This window comes from Alligator mississippiensis, chromosome 3 (assembly GCF_030867095.1).
Source record: "Alligator mississippiensis isolate rAllMis1 chromosome 3, rAllMis1, whole genome shotgun sequence".
NCBI classification, from domain to species: Eukaryota; Metazoa; Chordata; order Crocodylia; family Alligatoridae; genus Alligator; species Alligator mississippiensis.
This window is the reverse complement of record NC_081826.1, coordinates 193,942,981-193,959,967: the sequence shown is the minus strand read 5'-3', so window position 1 is coordinate 193,959,967 and position 16,987 is coordinate 193,942,981. Positions and strand designations below refer to the sequence as shown.

The following is a 16,987-nucleotide window of genomic DNA, read 5'->3' as shown; positions in this document are numbered from 1 at the left end:
GCCACAAGGCAGAGCATGTTTAGAGCATGCCTAACACATGCTGACAGCCACTTTCTTTCAAAAGCAAACAGACAGATCTGGCCCATGGGCCAGAAGTTGAGCACCACTGGTATAGAGGTTAGAATGCTCTCCAACAAAATTGGAGACCTGTGTTCTAGTCCTCCTTCAGTAGAAGGGGCTCAAACCCATCTCTCCCATCTTCCAAGCTGGAGGCTAAACTGAAATGAAACACATTTTCACCCCCAGTGATGAAGCTGGCTGTTCTACATCGCAGAATGCAAAATTCCCTGGGTCAGATAGAGAGTAAGCAAGACTGTACTCTAGATTAAAACCATATTTGTGTGGGTGAGGAGATTCATAGATGTTAGGGTCGGAAGGGACCTCAATAGATCATCGAGTCTGACCCCCTGCATAGGTAGGAAAGAGTGCTGGGTTTAGATGACCCCAGCTAGATGCCTATCTAACCTCCTTTTGAAGACCCCCAGGGTAGGGGAGAGCACTACCTCCCTTGGGAGCCCATTCCAGACTTTGGCCACTCGAACTGTGAAGAAGTTCTTCCTAATGTCCAGTCTAAATCTGCACTCTGCTAGCTTATGGCCATTATTTCTTGTAACCCCCAGGGGCACCTTGGTGAGTAAAGCCTCACCAATATCTTAGATTCTCTTCTCTGCTTCAGTGTTTATCCATTTTTATTTGGTATTATAATGAAAAATGTTCAAACAGTGTTGGGAGGAGGCACAAAAACTGAGGACTGCTCTATGTTTCCACCACTTTCTCAACCAAAAAAAAGAGTGAGCCAGTTGCTCATTTCCAAAAAGAACATCTTGAGTGCCTAAGTGTAACAAGTGGGCTGTCCTGGGGCCGGTCCAAAGGTTGGCCCACACACCTATCTAGGGCAGTCTGCCTACCTGCCTTGCCTGCCACACCATTGTTGTAACTAAAGATGTTCCTAGGTGAAAGGCTGCCTATGTAATTGCCCTGAAGCCAAGGGCGAATACACGACTCTGAACCTCCCCTTATAATGTCCCATGCCTTGCAGATGGCAGCCACCTCCACTAATACTCCCCCGGCCCCTTAGCTGGGCAGCACTCAGCCTTACCCAGCCCAAACTTGGCCTCAGGCGTCCTCAGATGTACCTGAGCCCCATGCCCCCCTCACTGGAGCATCTTCCCATGCCCTACTCTTTAATGGGGCCTCAACACCCAGCTCCCTCACTGGGCTTCTACCCACTTGTTTCCCCTCAATTGTGTCCTCTTCCCCTGTCCCATGCCCCTCTATATAAACCCCTTTCCTTCTGCCAATCCATTCATAGCATCTGACAAAACATGTGGTCCAGCATCTGACTGGGCTGCTGGGCCTAATGCCCCTTGGGGCTCAGGCCTCACTCAATGGGCCTGGGCCCCATCTCTTCAATCAGCCTGGACCTTGCCTCAGGCCCTGCTCGGTGGGCCTTGGCCCTGTGCTTTTCTGTCAGGGTGTGTTCCGACAGTCAATGGTCAGGGTTCAGTTTCAACAGGGGACACAGATAATTTGCATAAGCCATGATTTAGTGCTGCCAAACCCAATGATTTGACTGTCGGAACGCACCCCGACCATTGAACCCAATAATTTGAATGGGGTGACCATAGGGGCACCTGCAAGGCAGCGGGGACTGCAGCTTTCCAGCACCCCATACTCACCCTTCACTGGGGAGGCACAGGTCTGGCATTTCCTGGAGACTGCCCCATCACAAGCAGCCCTACCACAGGTCCAAAACAGAACTTAAAAGGTCAAAACTGGGGCCAAAGAATGAGGAAGCTTCATGAGGCACAGCTGTCTAAAGCAAATCAAGAAGAATGGAAAGAAATGCTACCAAACAGTCATAGTAAACAATGATATTTCATTTCAATTTACCTAAAAGACTGAAACTAATTCAGAAATTGTCACCCATATTGTCAGGCTACTAGAAAGTCTTATCTGCCTACAGTAGAACAATTAGGATTTTTTTCACCTATGTTCTTCTTAGGGGTCTGATCTTTTTCCCCCAACAAAAAACTGTTGATCAAGCATTTATTTCTGCATGTGCAGACCCACATGAATTCACATCCTCATTTTGATTACAGGGTAAGAGCAACACTTGTACCAGCAGCTCAGATGCACTGAGGTCTTAGAGCTAAGGCCTTAGAGGAGTGATTCTTAACGAGGGTGGAATGAGATCCTTTTGAGGGTATTCCACAAAGGCCTCATACAGATATTCATTTTCTCCTGGGAGAGTCACTGCTTTCCCAGGAGAAACCACAAGTACGCAGATATTTAGTCTTTTTCTCCCAGAGTAAAAATGCTGCTCCAGAAGATTAAACTGGAAACAACCAGGGTTAAATCACTCCAGGACAGTTTCTCTTGGGGCAGTGAATGGCTGTACATGCTGTGGCTTCTCTCAGAAGAGAACATGGTCCTCCAGCATACTTTCCTCTCTTGCCTCCCAGAGAGAGAATGTCATTCACTGGACTCTGCTGCTCCAGCACAGAGCCAAACGTGCTCCCTTCACAAACCCCATATTGTGCTGCAGGGTATTAGGCTGACTATGTGCAGTTGACGTTAGCGAATCAGGGCTGCCCTGTGCATTGCTTACATCTATCACCAGGCAGACTAAGGGAGTCTGCGGATCACACTGCTGTGTGTGTGCAGCACCCCCCACCCCCTCCCCTACTGCATGTTGTCAACACTGCAAGCTTGCCCCTATTCAGGGCCTCAACATTCAATTGCCTATAAATGCAGCTCTGGCTAGGTTTTTCTACAAGGAGAGCAAACCTGGGAGAATTCTCAGGAGAGATTATTTGAATGTGTGTATGCAACCAAAATTAGTATTATTAGCAAATAGATGATTCATAAGATAAACCAGAGATTTCAAATAGGAATCCATAGTGTCAAAAACATTCTGACCTGTTATGGTCTTTCTGGATTCCTTACAACAGAAGAATCGCTCTATTATTTTTCCATAGTTAAGAAACAAGTAAAAACAAAGAGCTGGCATTTTCTGAGGGGCTCCTTGAGCATCTTTACACATGCCTCAGGATGCTTTAATTGGAGCTCTTGGGAGCCACTCTAATTAAAGCACCTGCAGCATCTCATGTTTTCAGTGTACCACACTTCAAAATGGCCAGTGGGGGCGCTTTAATTAAATCTCATTCAAGGGGCTTTAGTTAAAGCACCCCTGCCACCATTTTGAAGCATGCGATGCTAAATACATGCAACACTTAGGCTGCTGGAGCATGCTAATGAGCACTCTCCAACAGACTCAATTAATCAAGTCTGCTTCGACATGTTCTAATCCGCAGGTGTGGGGCATGTGTATAGGTGCCCCTTGAGTCTAACAAGGACTGCCTTGAGTCTATAAAGGTAGAGGACCACTACAATAGCTGATATTGTCCAGGTCAAGTTAGAGAGCTGAGGTTTTAAAATTTACTTTAAATGCACTATACTTGGTTGCAGTGCTGTGCCTTCATCCACTAAAGGTTTGTTTATTTTCAAGCTTTATATTTTGGGAAAACATAGTTATATTATGCTTCAAAGAAAATTACTTGCTTCATATTTCTTTTTTTTTAACGAAATGTATTTTTCGTTAAAAAAATTGTTCTTTGTTTTTACAAATGTATTTTTCTTTTTATTTTGCAGGAAGGAACTAATATTGTCTGGCACTTTAAATCCACTTAAGGACTTACATCTTGGAAAACTGGCATTAACTAAGTTTCCGAAGAGTCCAGAAACATGGATTCATAGGTTTGTCCTTTTCCCACCCTCCCCAAATTTATATACTTCCAGCTCTTTTTCTCTACTTTCTCTTCATTAGGGAAAGTGGTGTGGGCATTTGGAAATAGGCATAGATGATTGTGGGCATTTGGAAATAGGCATAGATGATTGTGGGCATTTGGAAATAGGAAATCTCCAAGCCATCTATAGTAAAATTTACAGCTTTGGCTTTGAAAAGAATCCTCTCTACCATGTTTTGGGTTTGCTATTTAAATAATATGCTTCTCTTTATGTTGTAGGTGTTTGTAATATAGCCATAGTAGTGTATAATTTCCCCAAAATTTTGTATTTACAGCAGCACCCAAAAGCAGCTTGAAAATTGCCATCAAACTATATATTTTCAAATTTTTAACTTTTTTAAGTACTAGTTTTGTTTTACAGACCTGCCAGAAAGATAGGATAAAGTAAGAATTAAGATAAGTTGTAACATTAATTGTATGTAGGTTTATATTCCTTCTTTAGTTTCTTTTTGTGCAACAATCTTATTTTCACCATCAAGAAGATTATTCAATGGCACCATTCAAAGATACTGCATTTGCCGCATTGAATCCCTCTCTAAAATCAAAGATTGTGGTTGGTCTTGGCATCCTGTTTTAGGTACAATAAATGTTTGATCATATTCAAAGTTGTAAATATATGTTTGTTCTCAGTCTTCATTTAAAAATCACACTTAGGAATTTTACCTGTCTACTCTTTCTTTGAAGTAACATCCATTACTGAAAGAGTTTATTTTATGTATAGTCAGTTTATGGTTAGTTAATTGCATTATTTTCCTTCATGTCAATGACATTTCATAGATTTCATAGACATTAGGGCTGGAAGGGACCTCGGAAGATCATCGAGTCCAGCCCCCTGCCCAAAGGGCAGGAAGTCAGCTGGGGTCATAGGATCCCAGAAAGATGAGCATCCAGTTTCATCTTGAAGGTGTTCAATGAAGGCGCTTGAACCACCTCTGGTGGCAGGCTGTTCCAGACCTTGGGGTCTCGGACAGTAAAGAAATTCTTCCTTATGTCCAGCCTGAAACGATCTTGTAGTAGTTTGTGACCATTCGACCTTATCATCCCTTGGGGCGCTCTGGTGAACAAACATTCCCCCAGATACTGGTGGTCACCCCTGATAAACTTATAGGTGGCCATCAGATCCACTTGCACAGTAAGTAAATTCTTGCACAGTATAACAAAAAAGAGAGCCACAGTAAAGCTGAAACATAGGAACAATTAAGAATGTTCTTGTAAAATAAGAAAGGAAGTGGGCAGGAAGTGTCAGGAGCCAGTGGAGACCTTGAAACCGTTCTTTATGCAACTAATTGGACCTCAAGATGATAATTTCACCTCACCACTTTCAGACATTTCTGTAATTTTATGATTGACCTTTTTTTTGAATGGCTAATTTGTAAGTTGTAGAGCCTTTTCAAAGATTACTTTTCTGCAAGCTGATGGGTAGTGTTGGTGGCATTTGAAATGGAAGTGAGCCAGGATGAAGTATACAAAAGGATGTTAAATTACATTTTTTACCTGTTGGTTATTAACTTGCAGGTTCTTATCCACAGATCTGTTCAGTTCAAAAGTTTTTATTAAAGAAGTATCTGATAAGAAACTCCTACATATTAACAGGGTTATGATCAACATAGCCATTGCACATTTGAAGCAGAGTAAAATGCTGTTATACATTAACAAATAAGTACTGTAGCAGGTTTAGCACTATGATGCCGAGTCTAATGTCACCTGGTGGTTGACCCTGCCTGCTATGCACTCTAGCCTCTCTGATGCCTCCCACTATCAAAACTTTGCTGCTATGTGTCATAATTTAGGAGGCTACTCTCAGTTGCTGCAGCAATTTAGGTGCTTTTCTCTGCCATTCTTCTCATCAGATGGCCCGTCCAGCCTAATCTGGACTCACTGTAATGAACCCTAGCAACAGCTGCCTCCTGGCTTTCCAGGTTCACTCTGTTTCCAAGCTGATCTAAGACATTATTAAGCCTAATTGGATCCCCTGCAAGATATGGACCAGGATGAGCTCCTCAGCCTAGGAATCAGACTCCACCTCCTTGTGGTCACATGATTTCTGATGCTCAAAACCAACCACAAGGGTTACTCTTTATCAGCAGCAGCATCCCACTGGGCCCTGCTGTAGCGGTTCCCTAACTAGCTGCCTGGAGCTCTGAATCCACCTGTTTTTGCAGCTTTACAGCTTGGGGCCCTGCTGTCCTTCAGCTGTACTTAATTAACAGAGATTAAGAGCACCTGTTACAGTATTAAAATAAAATAAATCACTTGAAATACCTTGCTTTTCTTGGTGTTTCCATGTCATATATGTCTAGCTTAGTAACAAAAAGGATGTTTTCTAAGGCTGCTGGCAGAAGTTAAGGCAGTCACACAATCAGGCTGGAGAACTTTATGCTCTAGTCCTCAAATCACTTGATCTGCCATGTCCCACACATGCAAGTCACATGATTCTGCAAATGGGGCATAAAATTCCTCAAATCCCAATTGCGTGACTGCTGTCTGCCAGCTTGTAGAGGCGGACACCAGCATGCTCCCTCCTCCTCAGCTGCATTCCCTCCCGTCTCAAACATGGAAGCAGCAACTGGGGAACTAGGAGCTCCCCATTCTCCAGGTGCTGTTTCCACCTGCACCCAGGAGCATAAAAAAGTATACATGGAGCTGGGGCTCCCAATGTCACTCCCAATGAAATGAATGAAGTGAACTACCAGTGTTACACAGAAAGGAATAGAATCCCTTTCGTTTGCTTTTAGCTGTACTGACAGGTGCAACACGCAATAAACTGTTTTTTCTTTTGTTACTCAAGTCAGCCAATACGAGTAGATTTACATGGGGTTTCAGAGCAAAAAAACTAGTTTTACCGTAAAACTTTTTTCAGCATAAAAAGCTCAGGTCAGTATTATGTAAGCCTTTTCAAAAAGGAGTTCTTAAAAAAAAATTTAAACATCCTTTTGCAGAATGTTTTTGTTTTCAGATTCTTTTTTTTTCAGTTTGTTTTCACAGTTATACAACTAGATATGGCTGATAATTAGAACCAAGTACATTAACAAGTCTAGAGCTGGATCAGATGCTGTGAAATGTTTCCATAAACTGACGGCTTTGGCATCTGAATAACTCACAAGTGTTCTATTTCATATGTTTCTTTTCCAACCTTACAGTTTCATGTTAATTCAGATGAAAACTTAAATATGACTTAGTCGCCTTAAGCAATGAAATAAAGAGCAAAAAAGTATTTTGTTTCTTGTGTTTTCCTCTTAAAATTGCATTATTAACCCTGTGCACCATTTAACCAGACGATGGGTGCTGCAACAATTAATTCAGGAAAACTCCTTGCCCACTCTTGTGAATAAAGGGAACATGGGAACAGTGCCTACAGAAAGAATTCAGCGGCTAGTGCAGGAGGAAATGGATGTCTGCTGCGAAGCTGCTGGGAGATATCCAAGCAACTACAATGCCTGGTCCCATCGTATCTGGGTTTTACAGCACTTGGGAAAGCTCAATGTCAAGGTACAGTATAATGACAAATGCACTGCTGCAGCTAAATATCTGTATTTTAAATGCGGATTGTCAAAGGGCACATCATGGAGGGAGAAGTGAATAATCACCAGTGTGGAGTGGCATACACAGCCAATGTCTAAAGCATTGTAGTGACGAAGATGGTTCTGGCATTTTCCTACCAAAGTACCATGCATTTCTCAGGATTTAATGAACCAGTAGAGAGTAGATGAGAGTGTGGGAGAAAGCAGAAAAGAGCACTGAGCATAAATTATGTGCAGGCATAAACTTTGAGAGTCCATTAAAATAAAAAGATGCTACGTGGCACGTCATTCCAGTACTATAATGTTCCTTTTTTTGTTTTGCTTCTTGTACTCTGTCATCTTGAGCTGTCAGAATGTGCATGAAGGACTCAAATAGGATAAAGACACCAGGCAATTTAGAAATTGTAAAGTGGTGCTTATGAAAATGGTTACAAGATCCAAGGGCACCCTTCAGCAGAGTTTATGCTGAGTGTAATGAATTGTCATATCAAAAAGGCAGAACTGGCTAACAGGCCTGTAGTGTGCCTCTTCAGCTTCCACAGAAATGTCTTTTGAAAATCTTCTTGTTGCCCCTCAGGCATATTCATAAGGTACAGCCTATAACAGAATGTACTTAGGACTTCCAACAAGGTGAGGTGGTTGACGTGATGAGATCTAAAATTAAAAAGGACATTTTTCTAATTACTACTTATGCTGTAGTTTTCTCAACTGTGAAGTGAGACGGTTTCCTTTATTTTGCTGACAGTGACCTTTCTTGGTAGCTATATCTGGCTCTTCATTATTTCAGCCATGAATATGACCATTTGTCACCCCATCTGTGTGGGGGTTTTTTGGGGGGGGTTGGGGGGGTTGCTAGGAGAGTGCTGACTACACCTCTGAACTCTGGCCCTCATGCTCCCATTTGGCTTCTAATATTCCATGTTCTAATTTGTCACCAAAAACATTGTTTTTAATCTGTATGAGTTCAATAATAACCTGAAAAGTATGTCATAGTCCAGATATTATAGTCCCCATATTATAGTCCCACAGTCTGACTACCTGTCTCACTTAACTTCCAAATAAAGAGTAAATGTGAAAAATGCAAAAGAATAACAGAATGTAGTCAGTGTGGTGATTATGAAAAGGATAGAGACTTAAGAATCAGGGATTCTCACACAAACTCTTGCTTGGTGTGCTTTTTATTTCGGTGCAGCTAAATGGAGCATAACCATTCCCTCCTTTAATAGGCAGCGGTTGTCTGAAGGACAGAGCACCATCCCTTTTACAACTCTAGATTATAAAACATATATAAAGGCAGAGGGAAGATGCAGCTTGACACAACCTGTTCTTTTTGGAGCCAAATGAGATTCGCTGTCCTCTGTTTCGGGTTCCTATTCACAGAGCTCTGTGAATTGCATTGAACAATGGCAGTTCACAAATAATTAGTGGCAAAGGAAATGCAGGTTACATACTAACTGCCTCCCTGTCAAAGATTTTTTTTTTCAAATTTATGTTCTGAAACTCCCAATTCTCTCTGCTTTCTACTCATCTTGGCAGTCCTCCCAGTTCCCCTATTGGTCTCCTTTTAATCCTGAGGAAAGATCTATATGCTGATTCCAGAATCCTTTGCAACAAATGCTGATACAGCACTTCAGCATCATTGCTGCCCTGCATTCGATATGGTGCTGGATGCATGAAAGCTTTAAAGCTGGGTGGGAAGCCAGGAGGACTGGGGGAAGGGTCTCAGGGTCTCTGTAACTTGGGGAACATAAATAGACAGAATTAGAAAATGGGTAGTTTTAACAGATACAGAATTAAGCAATGTGAAAAGAATTAAGGAAAAGACAAGCCAAAATAAAGAAACATGACTGAAAGACTTTTTTTACTCTTTTAACTGAGACATGAAGGACTATTTTTTTAAAACTGGTCTAATTTGGCATCCTCAGTTGGGCTTAGATTTGTATAACATACTGTGAATGTATGTTTATAATATTTTAGTGTAGAGCTCCCTTTTTTGCGACTAAGAAGAAAATAGAACTCTGCTTTGTCCTTTATCCCCCACAGCTTTTAGTGCCCTTAGTTTTGCAACTAAGTTGAGGTCCCTTTTAAACCTTTGGTTCAATATTATTATTATTAAAATATGGATATTTACACCACTACACTGTCCTAGAGACCAGCTGGGTTTTTTATTCTATTTTTTTCTTAATCTAGACCATTCTTAAAATTAAAAAATGTAAATATATTTCAGTTAATTCTGACAGACCTTGTTTTTGAAAGAGTGTAAGAAGTATTAGAGGAGAGAGTTTGATCCTTCATGTAGATTTTATTACAAACATAGCCTCATTCTTATTTATGGAGGTATGAAAATGGTCTGTGTTATTGGATTCTAAAAATCTCAGCCTGCTTATGAAGTACACCTAAGACCAAGAATCCTACTACAGGCCTTAAATATTTTATCATGCTAGTGTTAGTGGACAGGTCTGTATCATCTTGGCGGGAGGTGACCAGTGGTGTCCCTCAGGGTTCAGTTCTTCTTCCTCAGTTCTGTATCATCTTGGCAGGAGGTGTCCCTGTGCTGTTCAACATTTGTATCAGTGATTTAGATGCATGCTGGCCAAGTTTACAGATGATACTAAGTTATGGGAAAACTGGTCATGCTAGGGGTTAGGATGCAAATCCAAGTGAACCTGGACAAGCTGGAAAGGTCGGCAGAGTGAAACCAGTTGCTGTTCAATAAGGATAAATGCAGAGTGCTTCATTTGGGAAGAAGTAACCAGCAACATGGATATAGGTTAGGAGTGTCGGGGCTGAGGGGCTGTGGCCAGCAGCCCAGGCACGTGGGCCAGGGAAAGGGTCAGCACAGCGAATTAGAATTAGGCACGGACGCGTAGAGGTTGATTAAAGATTATTTTACTTACACCGTAGGTGGTCGTGGTGCAGGCAGGAAAACTTTCTTGAGTTGCAGTTACAAAAAAAACACACACACGTGGAGTTTGCTAGGCTCCACAACACAAACTCGAACAGAGCTCTGGATACACACTCACGGAGTTTGCTAGTCTCCATGGACCGTCCGAAATGAGAGTCCGAAAGGTGACTCTCCACGATCGCGCAGGGTGGGGTACGTCGAGGGATCGTGCGGCGACGGGGAGAGACTCTTGATGGGTGATCAAGCCACCATTCGGTCCGAGATATACGTAGAAGTCCACAAGGTAATCGTGGACTCTTTGCCGGAATTCTCTCGGATTTCTCCCAGAATTCTCGGAATCGGGGTTCTCAGGATCCTCCTGAGATTCTCGGAGATCTCCGACTTGGGCGGAAACTGCTCAAGCCTCTTATACGGCTAGCAAGCCAATCACTAGCCGCCACATGGGAATAACGTAGAAACAGCCAGTAGTGGGAAACAAATTTACATACAGGTGGCGGGAACTCCTTTGCACCGGGGTTTTCTCTCTGCAACTGCGAATTGCACCGTGCAAAGAAAGCTCCATGTGACGGGAAATAATTCTGCAGTGCCGAAGCGCACACAAAATCATACCCTTTGGGTCATGACAAGGAGGAGATGTCCTGGCCAGCACGATGACTAAAAGGGACCTCAGGGTTATGGTTAATCACAGGATGAACATGAGCCTCCACTGTGACTCTGTAGTCAACAGACCTAATAGCATGCTGGGATGCATTAGCTGATGTGTCACAAGGCTAAGGAAGTGATACTTCCTCTCTGCTTGGCATTGTTGAGACCCCAGTTGGAGACTGTGTCCCGTTCTGGGCACCGCACTTCAAAAAGGACATGGAGAATCTTGAAAGGGTCTAGATAAGGGTCACAAGAACGATTGCGGGCCTGGAGGACAAACCTTTTGAGGAAAGAGTAAGGGATCTTGGACTGTTCAGCCTGGGGAAGAGAAGACTGAGGGGGGACTTAGTGACTGTCTATAAGTAAGGTGTGAATGTCAGGAGCTGAGAGAAACTGTTCACTAGGGTGCCCCTGGTGAGGACAAGCAACAATGGCCATAAATTTAGAGGATGGTTTCAGGTTGGATGTAAAAAAAACTTCCTTATGGTAAGGGTGACCATAATCTGGAATAGACTTCAAAAGGAAGTGGTGCAGTCCCCAACCCTGGAAGTCTTCAAGAGGAAACTGGACATGCACCTTGCTGGGATCATTTGATCGCAGCAGTATTCCTGCCCCGAGCAGGGGGGGATTGGACTCGATGATCTTTCAAGGCCCCTTGCAACCCTTAATTTCTATGATTTCTATGATTTCTAAATCACTTCTATATGCATGACTCACAGTAAAATGGGTTAACTTTTAAAGTAGTTCATTCCTGTAAAAGATGTGACCTTCTAGGTTGTACGTGCTGGTCCTCTGGTGGATCTATCTGTTTCTGTTCAGGGAAAAGATCATTGTGATGGTTTCAGGTTCTAGTTCAATGCATTCAGGACTCTTTTGCTCTATCACTAGAATCCTATATAGGCAAAAGGTAAGGCATGGTGGCACCTTAGTTCATAAAGGCATGAGCTTTCATAGGCAACCATCTTCTTCCATAGCCTAGTAAAACCTACTAACATCAACCATAGGCCAGGTGAGGCAATCCCTGTATAAGAGAATGGATGACCATTGTTTCGACATCAATGCCAGAAATGCACAAAAGCCCATGGCAGAACACTTTACTATCCCATCACTGGCCCCAAAGTAGCTGTCCTTAAATAAATAAATAAAACAAGACTTGAACTTGAAACTGGGAACGAAGAAATCATACACAGACTTGATTGTATTAACCATGGTCTCAAAAGGGACTACATATTCTTTATATCTGAACTAGCTGTTAACTCCAGTACCCCACAAAGCGTTAACTGCCTTGTTCATCTCAATTGATCTAATCAACCTACTTTTTAGCTCTCTTAGCATCCTGGCATCCCCATCACCCTCCCACTCGCATGCCCCCATCCTTTTACCTTCTATATAAAACCCTTTCTTTCTGTTAGTAAATTCATAACATCTGATAAGATAGATTGTTGCCAATGGAAGCTCATGCCTCTCTGTACCAGTTAGTCTGTAAGGTGCCACCTTGCCCTACGTATTGCCTGATTTCAGACTAGCACGGCTAACTACTATAGGATCCTATCTACATAGGGTGACCATACATCCTGGTTTGGCCAGGACACTCTTGGATTCCATAGCCCAGTCCTGGCCAAATGTTTAGAAGTCCAGGTCAGAGTCTGGTGAGGAGGCGAGGCAGCATGATGTACCAGGCAAGCAACCGGGCAGGCACCACTGGTGCTGCATGGGGCAGCAAGGCCATACCTCATGCGGGCAGGGTGGCAGTCACCCCCTAAAATGAATAGTACATCTCTTACATTAGAATGGTAGAGGATATGTTGAATATTGGAGTTGGGATACTTAATGTATTGCGCTCGCATCTATTTGCCATGCTTGAATATCAGGTAAAAAAATAATGCTGGGGTTCATAGGGAACAGGTTGATGAACAAAACACTTTGTATAGCATTATGCTATTGCTTGAATTCTTCCAACATCATCTCTCTCTTAAGCAGCAAGCGTCTTCCACTTCTGTAGAGTCTATAAAACTCCGAGACAGTCTCTTTTCTCAAAAGATCTAGTGATTTAGTGGAACTTTGTAAGCCTGTTTTTTTAAAAGATATGCTGCAAGTCAAACAAATTCCTATGGCCTGTGCTATACAGGATGTTAGACTAGATCTGTCCAACTGGCAGCCCATGAGCCACATGTGGCCCACAAGAGGTTAATCTGTGGCCTGTGGTCTCCCACTAGGCCACCATTCCTCCTATTGCTCAGGCTGCAGCAGCAGCTGCGGTCTCCAAGCTCCCCGCTCCCTCCTCCAGTTTCTATTTTCTGTCCCCATCCCAGAGTGCAAGATGCTGTGTAGCTCAGTCTAGCCAGCAGTGCTGGGGGATATGGCAGCCAGGGAGCTGAGGGGCCCATACAGCGCAGGCCACCCACATGGCGTCTAACTTAGGAAGCCCATGGCAAGTCCCAGTGTGGCCCCCAGGGTGTACAGCCCTTGCTAGTGCAGCCCCCAGCCACTTAGAAATTGGACAGCAGTGGACTAGATGATAGTTGGTCTCTCGTTTAGTTTTATCTACCCATTTTCTTAAAAAACAAAGGCAAAACAAACCAGAATCTGACTTTTTCATGATACACATCAAATGCAACATGTGTTATAGAGGTTCTAATGGCTTAAACGTTGTGTTTCTGTTTGAAATATGAAGACAGGGCAAGGTTGCACCTTAGAAAACAACTGGTTTGGAATGGCATAATCTTTCATAGGCAACAGCCTACTTTGTCAGATGCTGTGAAACATCTGCCCTGGTCTTCCTTCTGCCTGACTTTAGGCTAACACAACTATTTCTCTCTTATGGCTCTAGAGATTGTCATTGTCATAGCAAAATTGTAAAACTGTAAAAGGGAGAGGGAAGTTGGTCTCATGGTTAAAACACAAGATTGAGAGTCAGCAGTTCTGGCACCTGTTCCTAGCTGGAAATGATAAAGAGAAGAGTGCCTGAAATCCTGCCCCAGACTTTGGTACATACCTGCAACCTTGAGTTAGGTACCTGTGAGAAACTAAGATTCACAGTCAAAAATCTGTTTCTCAATTATTCCTTTGTCTACAGTGAGTGGCTCACTCTTTTCTTTTAAAACACTGATTGAGGTGACCTCAGACTGAAGGGGTTCACACTCAAATCTCCCATCTCCCAGGAGAATGTCCTAGCCATTAGACTGTATGCTAGGTTGAGACTGGGCCATCCTCTGGGTTTGCTGTTTAAGCTGGTTTACTGTGTAGAAAAGAATAGAAAATCCATGGCAACAGAAGTGAAACTATGTCTCTAGCCCAATTATGAGAGTTCTTTGGTTCTGGTCCCTGCTTCCAGCAGGTTTTGCTTTTTTCATTAAAGAATCATTGGATACAATGCATAAGCAGTCCTGGCAGCAGGGACCATAAGGAAATAGATGGATGGGTACCATTGACATTAGATGGTTTTAAATTTCCATATTGGGAATAATATGGGGAAAAGATTAAATCCTCTAAAGAAATGCATCACTTAGAACTAGACATATTTTTAGGCAGAAATAAGCAAGAAGAAGCACTATCCAATAGTCAGACACACCAATCTCTCTAAAAATCAAATTTAGTGTTCAGAAGTTTTCAAAATAAATTGGGTCTCTTAACAGAAAACACATCAATATTGGCGTTGGGAAATATATTAGCTGCAGGCAATGTTCTAAATATTTACTTCAATTAATTTAGAAAGACTTCCCAGGAGTTCAGTGGTTGGCTGCTTTAAATAACAATTCTGTAGTAAAGAACATATTACTTGGTTTTCTTAGTGTTCTAAGTCCTAAAATGTCAAAATTATTTTACTGGTTATAAGTCCTTCCTGGTAAAAAGATGTAAATTATTTTAAAATCCCTTTTAAGGAACACAATAGCCAATGCTCATTAGTTCAATATATCAAATTCAACCATTGCTTCCCTGCATAGTGCATCTTGCTTTTTGCAAAGTAGCTTGTATGATAAATTTTGGATAGCCATCAACTGCAAGTGTTCAAATCATGTTTCTATCTTCTTGAAGAATCATTCACATCCCATGCTTTGCTTTGGCTTTCCTTTTAAAGTATAGTGAAAGTTGCTGGATAACATGCTTATTGTTTAGGTGGCAGGAGGCTTTTGGTTAGGACCTATTTTTAAGATCTGCCATTCAGACTGCCCCTCTTCTAATTCAGAATGTTATGTCCCCAAGTAAGATGTGAAGGGAAACCAGTCTCTGTGTTCAGGAATCTAAATTTTCACTTCCCAGACCCTGCTTTAGTTTGACTCTCTCCCACTGAGAAGCAGTAGAAGTCTCTCTGATCTCAGTCTCTGCTTCTGAGACCTGTCTTGTCAGTACAGTACCAGAGGGTCACTGTATCCTGAATTAAATGAGATTCCTGTTTTGTATTTTATTTGTTCTAAATTTACTGCACATTTACTTCACTGAATGATTCAGTGTCCTTCTACCATGTGGCAACATAATAGAAGGTATTACAATATCCTTTATAGTTTTGAGTACCCTATTCAAGTCACTTCTAACTCTTCTTTGTCAGGCTAAGTAAAGCTTGTTTTTCAATGTTCTTGTGTGCTTGTCCAAACAGTTCACATCTATCATAACTCTAAAAGATGGACACAAAATGAATGCAATTCTTATGATGTTATTCATCCTGCAAAGGGATTTGTTTGGAAAGCAATGGTTAGTTGTTTGCCAGTCTCCTGAACCAGGTAGATTTTTTTTTTCTTTTTCCTCCACTATTCTCTGGATTTTTTTAAAGTTATTACTCAGTCCTGCTTTAAGCCCCATGTGCTTTTAGCTCTGTGCCAAATCCCTTTAAAGACGGTGCTTTAAAACCTTGAAGGAAAGCTTCTGATGCCTCTTCCTTTTTAAAAGGTGGGAGATATGAAAGCTGTTTTGTGCAGAAATCCCTAGAATATCCCTCAGGGCAAAATCGTGAATAAGCATATCAGAATGCTTAGGTTCAATAATCTGGTCTCCAAATATATACTTGTCTTGTATGTAACAATACCATTTAAATCTGTTGTAAGATAAAAAGTGTTGAATAAGTGTTCTAATGTGGAAAATCTGTATTAATGAGGTAGGCATATGTTTTGGTAAAAATATTTAAATAGATTATTTCATTCTCTTTTTTCTTTAAAATGATTAGCGCAGCAGTGGTGACTAAAAACTGGCCAAAAGCTTTAAGAGACCTATTAAGAGGAGTAAATGTTGATACAGGAAAAATCCATTTTTATATGGATTATTCTACTACTTCTTGTTTTTTGTTTCAGATTCTTCTCGATGAACTTTCTTCAACTAAATATTGGGTATCCATGCATGTTTCGGACCACAGTGGATTCCATTACCGCCAGTTCTTAATAAAGTCCTTGACTGGCAGAACTGTGGCTGACAATACTGTACTGGTGCAAAATCAACTAGTAAACCAACAAAGCTCCAGTCTCCCAAAGGATGAAGAAAATGAAGCGGCAGAAGCCACATGTGCAGAAGAACAGAATGTAGATCTCTCCCAACTTTTAGAGGAAGAATTGGAACTCTGCACTGATCTTATTGATACCTACCCAGGGCATGAAACATTGTGGTGTCACAGGTAAGAGGACACTCAGAAAAGTTTGTTTGATATCTTGATTTGTTTTGAAACATAGGTCAGAGGGAAATCTAGTTATCATTGCTAGAGGTACAGCTGAGCAAAAGACGTGTTCTGCTTTATGCAGAGCATTTAGTTTAGACCTGCACATATGTTAGAGATAATAAATGAAAAAATTGATGGGCCTTCAATACCTTGTTGAAACAAACTCTGTGACTCTCCAGAGAATGGTGTGAGCAGGATAAAGCTTGGATGCTAATTGGTCTTCTTGTTCCTAACATTTGAAGGACAAAAGATGGATTAATTACATAAAACCTCCAAATTGCCAGCTGTATGTATGGGCCTGACTGGATAAAAGGTGGGATGGCTGATGTGACACTGAACTTGTTGCTAGTAAAAAATGCTCAACACTTTTTTTTATCTTCTCCATAAATAAAATACTTTTGTTACCTGAGGGGAGGAGAAAAGGATGGAGTGGAGGCATTCCTTGCATTAAAATAGCGATTCGCAA

The 16,987-nt window shown here is 41.8% G+C and overlaps 1 protein-coding gene across 1 annotated transcript in view; it reads left to right on the top strand.

The window, feature by feature from the left end:
- PTAR1 (protein prenyltransferase alpha subunit repeat containing 1) overlaps window positions 1-16,987 on the top strand; it is a 56,932-nt gene that overhangs the window by 27,527 nt on the left and 12,418 nt on the right. The window contains exons 4-6 of the mRNA XM_006265191.4: window positions 3,655-3,759; window positions 7,085-7,298; window positions 16,163-16,479. Of these exons, the coding sequence (XP_006265253.2) occupies window positions 3,655-3,759; window positions 7,085-7,298; window positions 16,163-16,479 (636 nt within the window). The remainder of the gene's footprint in view (window positions 1-3,654; window positions 3,760-7,084; window positions 7,299-16,162; window positions 16,480-16,987) is intronic.